Source organism: Mobula birostris, chromosome 1, assembly GCF_030028105.1.
Source record: "Mobula birostris isolate sMobBir1 chromosome 1, sMobBir1.hap1, whole genome shotgun sequence".
Classification (NCBI taxonomy): domain Eukaryota; kingdom Metazoa; phylum Chordata; class Chondrichthyes; order Myliobatiformes; family Myliobatidae; genus Mobula; species Mobula birostris.
In genome coordinates, this window is record NC_092370.1 from 118,058,574 (window position 1) to 118,071,595 (window position 13,022).

The window sequence follows — 13,022 nt, forward strand, 5'->3', positions numbered from 1 at the left end:
CAGCTTTTCGTTGTTGATAATATGGTATTAGTTTCTTGAGTTCAGTATTACTACTGAGGGAGGAAGTTAGACCTTTATAGACAATTGGATTGAGCATCTAGTCTGTGGGCACTGCCACTTGGGGGGATATCAAGGCTCTGGAGAGGGAGTGGAAGAGAATGGTTCTAGGGGTGAAAGACTTCAGTCCTGAGAAGAGAAGCTGGGGTCAGAGCAGAGGAAGTAAATGGAAGATATGATCAGGGTATTCAAACAGGAATCCCACTTGCTTGAAGCTGTTGTTCTCCAGCTCAATCAGCTCCTGAGCTTTGACTTTGCTACAGGCATGCACTGAGAGAGACAGGTAAAACTGGTTGAAGCAAGTGTTGGGCACCGGGTCTCCCAGAACAAGACAAGGATTGGGCAAGTTTGTTACACAGGGAGCAGGGATGGGGAGAGACATCACAGGGCTGGGGGAGGCAGCCTGCCGCCACACTGGTACTCAATAGGGAAGCAGCTGTGATAAGTCCCAATCGTCAGAATGTTCCTGTTGGTCTCTGAGTATTCCAGGCATCCTGGCATCAGGAATGGATGTGGGGTGTGAATATTCTCAGCAGCCACAAAATCCTTTGGGGAATTCCAGGAATACTTCAAATGGGGTGGTGAAGATGGGCGGGAGCTGTTCATTGAAGCAGAACTCCTGGCAAGAAACAGTTGGGCTGAATAGCTTGTGTCTTGATTGTTAACTCTTTTTGAACTTTTTCCCATTTCTCACAGTGCTTACGCTTCTGTTATAACTGTTCCAGCATTTCATTCCAAGGTGTCTTCCTTAGAGCAGTATTCCCAGAGTCTCAGCAATAACTTGCGTGCCTTGAGAATATCGATGGCAACGAGTCCGCAGGAGTGATGGGGACACTGTTTGGCACCTGCCAGCAAGTAGTTTGTATTTCCATCAAAGTGCACGACGATAAAACCAGACTCAGCAGTTTGTGTGTGACACTTGAATCATTTGATGGGATCTAACTCTTGCTGCTTGTTATACAGGAGTATTGATATCGAACTCACCCCTTCATGCAAGGATCTCATTAACATAGAACTCTTCCACTAATACGGTTTATAATGAACTCTCCCATTGGTACTGACCTCTCCCATTGATCTAAAAATCTCCCACTGATACAGAACTTTCCTATTGATGTCTCTTTTACAGGGCAGCCCGGGTTTACGAGGGCCAAGAGGTGAGAGGGGAGAACAAGGTCAACGGGTAAGAGTTTCCAATACAAACTTACAAAAAGCCTGTTAACCCAGCATGCAAAAGCCTTTATTTTTTCCTTTTGAAAATGATGATGACATTCAGTACATTTATTGCTACAGATCCACGCTGGAACTGGAAGTGGAAAACTCAATGCCCCCCCCAACCCGGATCTCAACCTTGCCCCTCCCTGATCCTTCCACCTCTCTCAATCCCATTTAGCCTTACCATCCCGACCCCTCCAACATCCTTAATATGATTCCATCCAACACCTCATGGTGCCCCCATCCCTCCCAACCTGTTTCCAATCCCACCCAGCCTTACCCTCCCCTGAAATCCCTGGGCAAAAGACAATGTCATTCAGTCTTCAGATCTCTGTGTCTCAGAAGTTCAAAGCTACAGTCTGTAGGTCTACGTGAGCTTCAGGCTGCATCATCAGGCCACTGCCTGTTCGGACCTGGCTGTTGATGTGTCTCTGTTTGGTGCAGGGTCCTGGTGGTCAGCGGGGTGAGATGGGCATGCCAGGTCTTCAGGGTCAGCCTGGGCCACAGGGACCAAGTGGACTCTCGATTCAAGGTCCTCCGGTGAGTGGTTTACACCCCATCCCCCCGTGGGGTCCTTAACTCTTTGACATTAGTAGAAAGTTTTCTTTAGCTTTCCTGAGGTCTGATCTGATTGAACATAAGAATAGCCTGTGGGCAGTAGAACAACACAGACCAGGGGTCATACAGTAGGGTGCTGGTACAATGAAAAGCTTGCTTGCAGCAACATCACAGGCACGTGGTACAGACAGCACACAGAATATAAATTGTACAAGACAGTGAAGAGAAAAGTCACAGTGAATTTGACTCGTATCGTGTTGGGGTTGTCGCTGGTCAGTTTTAAACCATTGGGACTATTCTCCCTGTGATAGAGTGGATGGTGCAAGATAACTTCAACCATCAGCACTCTGAATCAGTGTGGATAACTTCACTCACCTCAACTCTGAACTTGTGGACTCAGTTTTAAGGACTATTCACCTCGTGTTCTTAATATTAATTAATTATCTATCTATTTATTGGAGTTTCTCGTCTTTTGCACATTGATTGTTTGTCAGTCTTTGTGTGTAGTTTTGCACTGTATTCCTTTGCTTCACTATGAATGCCTGCAGGAAAATAAATATCAAGGTAGTATACAATGATATATGCATACTTTGGTAACGAATTTACTTTGTGAACTTTGAACTTTGAAACTGGATCTGCCACTTTGGGATGAATTCAACCTCCCTTATAGAAACTCTTCCATTACCACCCTGCACCAGAGCTGTAAGTTATTAATGAGGTTTTGCTGTCCAGAGGGAAATTATGAATAATCTTTTGTGATCCCTTTAATAACTTCTCTGAGCTCAATTGAGGGCGGAAATCCTCTCATTATTCTTGGCTGTCGAAGCTGAAGTTTGATGTCTGAATGGTGTTATCAATTCCACAGGGGAGTGCTGGTGAAAAGGGCGAGAAAGGGCAGATTGGTCCCATCGGTCATCAGGTATGCATTTAATATGTTAACCCAGTCACTCAGCAATTAGAATGGTATATGAATGCTACCACTTAATTATAGTTATTCCTTTTACATCGGGTATTTTTGCATATTTATATTTATTTCAGAATATCTGATTATCAGTTCGAATTTGATAAGGCAGCATAAAGTACTGCTGTGTTTTGGACACAATTGTTGGAAAGATTGATAACCTTAGGCATTGCTCAGGCACATGGGAAATGTAACCTGTCCTGTCTTGTTATTTGTTTTAACCTGAATTGAAATTATCATTATAAGTGCATTGCAGCTGGTGGATGCTTCTGTTATCAGTAGGCTTAAGCATTATCTAAACTGCCTGTTCGCTAAGATCCTGACCCTTGCTAAACCCAGTTGCACAAGGGAGGTCATTCAAGGGCATTGCTAAGTGAGTGTCAAAAGTGAGTTTGTAGAATGCCTACGGGATGGCTTTTTGGAGCAGCTTGTCCATAAGCCCACCAGGGGATCGACTGTTTTGGATTGGATGCTGTGTAATGAACCTGAGGCGATTAAGGAGCTGGAGGTAATGGAACCCCTTGGAAGTAGTGATCATAATATGTTTGAGTTCAGTTTCAAATTTATAAAGGAGAAGCTGATATCAGGTGTATTGTTATTCAGTGGAACAAAGGAAATTGCAGTGGTATGAGAGAGGAACTGGCCCAAGTTGATTGGAAAAGTAAGCCAGATGGAGGAACGGTAGAGCAGAATTGGATGAAATTCCTACAAGAAATAAGGAAAGTGCAGGAAAAATATATTCCAAGAAAAAAGAAAATCATGAATGGAAAAATGACACAAATGTGGCTAACAAGAGAGGTTAAGGCTAAAATATAAGCAAAAGAGACGGCAAACAAGGAAGCAAAAATTAGTGGGAAAACTGAGGACTGGACGACTTCTAAAAACTTACAGAAGGAAACTAAGAAAGTCATTAGGAAGAAAAAGATGAATTATGAAAGGAAGTTGGCAATTAACATAAAAAAGGATACTAAGAGTTTTTTTAAATATATGAAGAGTAAAAGAGTGACACGGGTAGATATAGGACCGATTGAAAATGATGTTGGAGAAATTATAATGGGTAACAAAGAGATGGCAGAGGAACTGAATGAGTATTTTGCATTGGTCTTCAAAGTGGAAGACGTTAGCTACATACCTGATAGCCAGAGGTCTCAGGGAATAGAATTAGGTACAGTCAAGAGTACTAGAGAGAAAGTGCTTGGGAAGCTAAATGGACTAAGAATAGATAGGTCTCCTGGACCAGATGAGGTGCACCCACGGGTTCTGAAGGAGGTGGCTTTGGAGATTGTGGAAGCATTGGAAATGATCTTCCAGGAATCAATAGACTCTGGCATGGTTCCGGAGGACTGGAAGGTCGCAAATGTAGTTCCGCTGTTTAAGAAAGGAAGGAGGCAGCAAAAAGAAAATTACAGACATACTAGTCTGACTTCGGTAGTTGGAAAGTCATTGGAGGCGATCCTCAAGGACGAGGTTATGAAATACCTCAAGGTGCATGACAAGATAGGCCCAAGCCAGCATGGTTTCATAAAGGGAAGATCCTGCCTCACCAACCTATTGGAATTTTTTGAGGTAATCTCAAATAAGATTGACAAGGGAGAGGCTGTGGATGTTGTGTATTTGGATTTTCACAAGGCCTTCGATAAGGTGCCGCATATGAGTCTGCTTAATAAGATGAGAGCCCATGGAATTACAGGAAAGATATTGGAATGGGTGGAGCATTGGCTGATAGGCAGAAAGCAAAGGGTGGGAATAAAGGGATCCTATTTTGATTGGTTGCCGGTTGCTAGTGGTGTTCTGCAGGGGTCGGTGCTGGGGCCGCTTCTTTTTACAACGTATATCGATGATTTAGATTTTGGATTAATTGGTTTTGTGTCTAGGTTTGCAGATGACACCAAGACAGGTGGAGGAGCAGGAAGTGTTGAAGAAACGGAAAGGTTGTAGAGAGACTTGGTCAGTTTAGGAGAGTGGGCAAAGAAATGGCAGATAAGATACAATGTTGAGAAATGTACGGTTGTACATTTTGAAAGAAATAATCGGGCAGATTATTATTTAGATGGGGAGAAAATTCAAAAATCGGAAGTGCAAAGGGACTTGGGGGTCCTCGTGCAGGATACCCTAAAGGTTAACCACCAGGTTGGATTGGCGGTAAGGAAAATGAATGCTATGTTGGCATTCATTTCAAGAGGAATAGTGTACAAGAGTAAGGAGGTGTTGATGAGGCTCTATGGGGCACTGGTGAGACCTCTTTTGGAATACTGTGTGCAGTTTTGGGCCCCCTATCTTAGAAGGGATGTACTGATGTTGGAGAGAGTTCAGGGAAGATTTACGAGGATGATTCCTGGAATGCAGGGGCTAACGTATGAGGAGCGTTTTTCGGCTCTTGGACTGTATTCATTAGAGTATAGAAGAATGAGAGGGAATCTTCTAGAAACATTTCGAATGTTGAAAGGATTGGACAGGGTCGATGTGGAAAGGTTGTTTCCCTTGGTGGGTGAGTCCAGGGCAAGAGGCCACAGGCTTAGAATTAGAGGGTACCATTTAAAACAGAGATGAGGAGTTTTTTTGTTTAGCCAGAGTGTCGTGGATTTATGGAATTCATTGCCACATACAGCTGTGGAGACCCGATCATTGAAGGTGTTTAAGGAGGAGATTGATAGGTATCTCATTAGTCGGGGTATCAAGGGATATGGGGAAAAAGCTGGAAGTTGGAACTAGATGGGAGGATAGTTTAGCTCATGATGGAGTGGCAGAGCAGACTCGATGGGCTGAATGGCCTACTTCTGCTCCTTTGTCTTGTGATCCTGTGAAAAGGAAAAGGCTTGACTTCTGTCAGCTATCACAATCTCACTCCTCATCTCTGAATGAGCACAGGCTGTTAGGGCAATGATAAGGCCCAGGAACAGGCCCACCAACAGTCAGTGATGGACGAAGAGCGTGGCTACTGCCAGGTGTGCCCTCATCTGTTTTCAGATAAATACCATAAGCATCTGCTGGAGGTGCTGCCTTAGAGACTGAGATTTTAAAATGAAACCCCGTCAGGTGGATTTACTGTATCTGCAACCCGATCTCTCAGTCACCTTTTCAACCAGGAGTGACGGGAACCCGGATTATCCTACAATTCAGAGCGGGTTATTTACTTTATGTAGAAATACAGCGTGGTCACAGGTTTCTGGCTCCATGCGCCCGTGATGCCAAATTAAAACCCTATGACCAATTAACCCGATAGCCTGTGCATCTTTGGAAAGTGGGAGGAAACGGGAGCACCCAAGAGAAAATCGCACTGTCATGGGGTGAATGTACATATTCCTTCCCAACAGCTGTGGAACTGAAACTGGGTTGTTGGCACTTCAGCAACCTCTACACGCCAGTGCTGCTCCTCAGTTAACCTACTAACCCATACGTCTTTGGAATGTGAGTACCCAGACGACACTCACATGGTCATGGGGAGAATGTACAAACTTCTTACAGACGGCGGTAAAGTTGATGTGGGGTCGCTGGTGCTGTGATGATGTTCCGCTAACCACCATGCTGCTGTGCCAGCCTAATCTTCTTGTTACCGTGCCGTGCACTGTAAGCTCCCACCAGTGTCAAAGAGACGACTGCGTTTCCTATGTGGCTACATTTCAGACGAAAATATGTTACTGGTTGTGAAGCCCCTCAGGTGTCAAAGACAAGTCAATCTTACTGTCAGAGATGCACAAGCACATTTTATGCATGGAGGCACTGGAAAACATACCAATAGTGGCATTGCAGACACATGAGACTAAATTATACAAAATTTAAGGGGTGGCAACAGCACAACAGAGATGCAGGAATGCTTTTTGTGTCTGATTCCATCTTGTTTGTCACTTCTGTGTCCAGGGTCTGCCAGGTCCCCGAGGACTCCCAGGACGAGATGGGCCACCAGGTCAAAGGGTAAGCCTTGATATTCCATCTGGATGCTAATGGATTTACTCTGTTATCCTCCTTTAGGCCCATTTCTCTCGCAGAGCCAGCACTGGAGCAAGCCTGGGATTTGAGTGGGTGTGCATTGGCTTGTTGTAGAGCCTGGAACTCTGGAGCTTTTTGTTGGGAGTGAGGGGCTATGAATTAGAAAGCCCCAAAACATTCCCTCTATTGAAGTGTATGGATGGTGTGCACAGAGAGGACCACCAACACAGGAGGTGCAGTTCCATGGGAGGAAGAACCATATGGGCAGTGCTGAATCAGATACCCTTGTCTCATTGGATGGGATAGGAAAAAAAATTTTGAGTAGAGCACAAAACAGGCGCTGATTGGTTATCTTCAATTACTTCTGCTCTTCTGATTGAATTTTACCATTATACATTTTAATTTAGGAGTTGTCTTTAGCATTAATTAGTATTCATTTGGCAACTGAATTTGTTGGCTTCTTTGATTTGTCAGACTTCACTAGAGTTTAACTGGCCTCTATCTTCACTAAGTCCCAGACCACTAGGTGCTGTCCTTAATTACTACAAGGCCCTGAACACCACTCAGCTTCCAGATACGGTTTACTGTCATGTAAATAGAATTGGCATACATCCACTAAGCAAAAAAGACCAGTAAAACCTGCAAGAGAAAGGTTACAGTGAATCATAATCTGTCACAAGCAAAGGACATGACATCAGGAATGACAAAGCTTAGGTAAATAGTTAGTCTATCCAGTCTGATTATTGTACCCAAGTGCTATCGTGTTGTAATGTTTGGTTAATATAGGGGGAAATTGGGTTAGCTGCATCTTTTTCATATTGCCTATTGTACACACTTACCACCTCTCATGGTCTGATACCACCCATCATGCACCACCTCTGCTCCCTCATGATCGGATATAATCCATCAAACACCATCCCCTTCCATCTATACCTTCCCCTGTCCTACCCGCTGACCACTGCCCTTCCCCCATCCCCTTGCTCTAACCCCTCACCCCTGCCCTTTTCCCTCTGTTCCCTCTCCGATCTTCCCTGAAGTCACAGTTCCTGTTTGAGGAGATCTTCTTCCATATCGTCATTTCACCAGGCTGTGTGAGGATTTGATTCTACGAGTCAAGTCTTTCCAGCCTTCACCACAGATGGTTCATAACCTAATTGGCTGTGACATCCAAGGTTTCATTTTTCATACCTCTCAGAAAGTACCTCCTTTTTCTCAGCTGGCTTGACATTTGGGAGTAGATTATCAAGCCATAAATTATGTACTATGAGGATCACAAAGCAGGGAGCTGAATCATGATATGTCGGGGTTGGAGTCCTGCAATGGATTTCTGAACACAAAATCCAGGGTGGTGCTCGGTAATGCAGCACCGAGAGAGTGCGGCACAATTAAAGAAGCAAATCGTAAGGCAGATTTAAAACCCTGCTTTCTCTTCCAAATGAACGTAAATCATTCTTCAAAAGAATCAATACTTCAAAAAAGAAGAGGCTAATCAATGGTGTTGTGGGACGAATATTAATCCCTCAAACACCATTAAAAAGGGATATCTCAGCATTATCACACTGCCTTTGGTGGGAGGGTGCTGTGCACAAACTGCCTGTCACATTTTGTACATTATAGCATGTACCTTCAAACATATTTTATTAGAGATAGAGATTTTTAGGACATCTAAGGTTTTTGAAGGTGCTGTAAGTTCTTCCTGTCGTGACAATAACCAGAATGTGGAAATTTGTAAAATTGAATTTATTGTTTCCACGAACCACATTTCATTGCAATTGAAATGAATTGTCTGTGGGCTTAAATATATCAGTATGAGTTCATATTTGCAAAATCATGCAATGACTTCTGCCATCAACTTTTGATCCAGGGTCCCATGGGTAAAGATGGATCTGTTGGGCCACCAGGTTCACCTGGGCCAGTGGTGAGTCCATTTGCATGCCTCATCTATACATAAGTATTTAACACTGTTAATTTTTCAGGGTCGACGAGTTATGGAGGGTCCTCTGGGACCACTTGGTTTTCCAGGTGGGAGGGTAAGTTTATTTTATGTAGCTAAGGAATAACACCATAAAATCACTGCAATTGGCTGCACCTTTGCATCCCATCGTTCCAACGTAGTACTTTATATCTGATCAAGTACCCATTCATCCAGTGAGGGGGCTGTTACCTGTTGGCTGTGTGTGCACCTACTGAACATTTTAAATTATGGAATACTCTCGTGGCCCTGAAGCAGAGCAATGATCTGGGATCACTTTATTTTCTGCCGGACTTTCTTTTTAAGACATATATTGTTGTCCATGTTTACTTCTAATATGCTTCCATGGCTTCCTATAAAGATTGATCCCACTTGATTCAAAAACTGACCTCTCTCAGCGGTCCATTTCCTTCAATATTTTAATTATCCTTCAACTTTACCACATTGTTTGTCTACCACCACCCATACTTGACTCTTCATACTGTCACTTCTTGAAACCAGGCAATGCCTGTTTATAAATTGCCTTAGAATTAGCTCCAGCTGTAACAGTTTAAGGCATCAGCTTGACACCAACTTCACAGGGGGAGTTAACAAAGGGCAATGAATGCCGGCCCTTCCAGAAACCTTTTGAATTCACAAATAAAATCTCAGGGAGGCTACTTTGGGATTATTCACCTCAGAACCACGCCTCTTGTGTGAACTGGATCCATTGTCTAATTTTAAACTCCTTGTTTTGAATGAAATGCACTCTGGGAAGCTCAATGTTGTTGTTGCCTGAAACGGCCACTCTGAACTGAGGTAATATGAGTGTCTTTAGTATTCTTCTGCCATTAGAAGACATCCTTCAATGCAACATCATTACACTGGCGTTTCTACAAGAAATAAAGGTGAATTAGTAGAGAAGACTTGCTTTTCCAATCTCCCAGCACTGGCCTGCCTTCTGTTTACTCTGCCTACCTGTTCAATGGATTCAGCCCATCTGTCAAGAATTGGGATGTGAAAACAGGACACTATTATTATTACTACAGGCAAAATAAACATATGGCCTCTGGTTTCTGAACCCACATTCCCAACATGCATTCCTTGTCTATGAGGCACAGTCCGCCTGTGGGCTAACGAGACTCTCATCACTTGATTCCTCTTTATGGACTTCCCGAAGATCTGTAGAAACTTGAAGTGTTTCCTGCTTCCTGCTCCCTCGGTATCCCGGGTATGTGATTCTATGGGTATTGGCAAAACTTTGCTCCTTGGCCCCATCAAGTTGTTGGTGGATCTTGAATATTCAATTCCAGAGTGACTGACCTCTTTCACACACTCCTGCTTTCACTTCCCTTAAATGGACTTTGCTCTCCAAGCACCAGGGCATATGTAAAAGTAGTACCCACCCTGTAACTGAGTGGCATTAATCAGAGTGATTGGCAGGAACTGTGCAGTCATATAGACCACTCCTAGGAAACTGACAAGAACAAAAAATCCTGGTGAATGCATGCAGAAAATTCGCCAAAACATAGTTGGCAGGATGAGAGGAAGGCTGAGCTAAATAATGCCAGCTGTGTGTTAAATGGTGGCTAATATGTCTGATTGTGGTACTTGGCAGATATTACAAAGTAGTAACAGTTATCATCTTGGGGTCACCCTGTTGCTCATTCTAATGCAGATATTTTGGAAGACAGTTGGGGCTTTATTTACCACCATGGACCCAATCCAATGCTTAATGCATGAACTGATATTTCCACACATACTTCCTAATGGAATGCAGTGGCATTGTTCATTAACATGTAAGCTCAACATCAAATTCATCCACACCCGCCTCTCAGGGTGCTATTCAAAGGAGCTAAAATCAGAGGAAGCTGCTGATCCCATAATTTCTGCTCCCAAGTTCAAACTGAGGTTCCACAGTGAGTAGGAAGACAAAGGAGATCAAAGATGCTGGAATCTGGAACAAGAACTAGCAAGTTTGAAGTATATTAGTGCTGTGCCTCTGCCTGCTGGAGGTGTAGAACTCCATATTTACAATTCAGACCACAAAACCATAACCACTTATGGCTAAAGACAGACCAATGGAGAATGACACCTATCTTCAGCTCTTTGTGTTTAAGCCAGTGAAGAAATTCCCATATATCATTCTGGAATCCAAACCAAAATTAAATACCTCACTACAGGTTAAGTATGGACTAAGTTTGTTGCCCCAGACCAGAACTGGAACATAAGCAAGCTGACTAAGTTTTAATATTGGTTTAAAGACTCATACTCGACCTAATGGCCAGCTCTAACCAGCTAAATGTGAGTATGTGATGAAGCTAACACCATCTCCTCTCTGCATATAATAACAGAGTATGGAGGATCTCTTTAAAAGAATTCATCAGGTTCTGACACAACCATCTCATTGTAATAACAATGCTTCAAACCTGCACATTTGTGCAAATCCCTTGAGCTTTGTTGGCTTTCTCAAGGTGAAACTATGAGCTACAGTCTTTTTTTAAAAAAATGCTTTCATTGCTCCAACCATAACATTCTGGATCAGAGACAGATGTAAATAAAGCAATGCACAATTTCCTGTGTGCTCATCCATTTAATTTGGATATAAAGAGTAAGATTGGGACAATGTTATAGAGCAGAATCCTTAATGCATTGATTTAGTTTTCATTTTTTTATCTTTTGCATTGATTTTGTTATTTGTTTCAACACTTAGAATATATAACACTACTGCACAGTAGAGGCCCTTCGGCTTTCGACGTTGTGCTGACCATGTAGCCTACTCTAAGATCAATCTGATCCTTCCCTCCTACATAGCCCTACCGGAGAGCTTCTTAAAAATCCCTAATGTATTTGCCTGTAGCACCTGAAGAGTTACGTGCATTTAATTACAGGTTTTTTATATTAAACTTTTTGAACAATGTTAACACATTAGGAAATGTAACAACTTTTTCACAATAGGAGGGGAGGAAAGTGAACTATGAACATGCTTATGGCTGAGTCTTCAGTCTGCTTCCAGGTTTTAGTAAATATCCAGGGGTATGATTTACCAAATTCATTTGCTGCAAAATACCTTTGACACTTTTTTCAAAGAACTTGGAGACCCTCTATACTTTGTACAATGTCTTTGTGTTTGATTATTTATATGATTGTACTGTATATTGTTTAAAAGATCTATCGTTCTCATAGCCTTTGTTCAGTTATCCCTGACAGTTGCTTGTAATATATTTGCAAACCAAAAATCCTATGTTTTGTGATTAAAAGTCTGTATTCTCTTGAAATTCCCAAGATACGTTGTTAATAATATAGGCAACACCCAATAAGGAATATTTATAAACATTAAACATTAACAGCTTTCCATCCCACCCACCCCATCAGTTCTGTGATATCCTTTCCTCTCCAGAAATAATATTGATGCTATGAGTGAAAGCACTAAGGTGTTTCTTTTAAGGGAAGACATCTGTAAATTAACTCCTTTATCAACAATTTTATACTGGTTACCAATTATATTAAAATTATTTTTTGTTTTGTATGTTTTTTCTGCACTATTATTCTAACTACTTAAAGAGTACAGGTCTGTTAACAATCTAGAAAAGGTATTTTAAACATCTATTATTAAATACCTGTATAATGATAAATATTATTATATAAAATGTAAAAAGGGCTAATTAATGCTCAAATGTATAATGCTTTAAAAAATTTTCCTTTTGGATCATTTTGCAACATTTTCATTTGATGTTTTCGAAGATCGTCAACTACATGGAAAATAATAATACAAATGAAACAATGGCAGAGTTTGCTTTGAGAGCCTCAAGTTTTCCTGATGCTCATAATAAAGTTAAATGCTCATTTCCTTTCCCCTGTGGGGCAGCCAGTTTTGATGCAAGGTCTTTACGAGCCCCATATCTGTCTGAATCAATATGCTTAAAGCAGTTAGTGCATCTGTGCTGTGGAATTAATGTTGCATTGAATGACCTCATAGGGGAGTCCAGGAGTCCCAGGTTCCCCTGGAGCTGCAGGAAGTCCCGGTCCTCAGGGCGATATAGGACCTCCCGTAAGTAGAACGTCTACTGGTCGTACCTCTGCCAATGATAAAGCATTGTTCAACTAGAATTAGAGGAAAAATGACGCAGAAAATTAATCTCTTATTTCAGTGACGGGATATCAGTAGGAATGTGTTGTGATAGGCCAACATTTGAATATTTTGAGCAAGAAACAGATGTGCAGATGCTTTTTTTTTTGTTCTGACTGGATAATCATTGCAGCAGAGCCACAGATGTTCTCTTAGACTTGAAATACACAACAAGATGGACGATAAGCACCATAGAGCATTTCTATCTTCGGTGATGGGATGGCTTT

The 13,022-nt window shown here is 42.2% G+C and overlaps 1 protein-coding gene across 6 annotated transcripts in view; it reads left to right on the forward strand.

Annotated features, from left to right (window-relative positions):
- col14a1a (collagen, type XIV, alpha 1a) overlaps positions 1-13,022 on the forward strand; it is a 273,774-nt gene that overhangs the window by 231,330 nt on the left and 29,422 nt on the right. For 5 of the 6 annotated variants that reach the window (XM_072261042.1, XM_072261032.1, XM_072261071.1 and 2 more), the window contains 6 exons: positions 1,184-1,237; positions 1,714-1,809; positions 2,693-2,746; positions 6,647-6,700; positions 8,580-8,633; positions 12,646-12,717. In XM_072261042.1, coding sequence (XP_072117143.1) covers positions 1,184-1,237; positions 1,714-1,809; positions 2,693-2,746; positions 6,647-6,700; positions 8,580-8,633; positions 12,646-12,717 — 384 coding nt within the window. Of the gene's footprint in view, positions 1-1,183; positions 1,238-1,713; positions 1,810-2,692; positions 2,747-6,646; positions 6,701-8,579; positions 8,634-8,691; positions 8,746-12,645; positions 12,718-13,022 lie in introns of all 6 variants that reach the window. The other variant, XM_072261062.1, reaches the window with a different exon arrangement.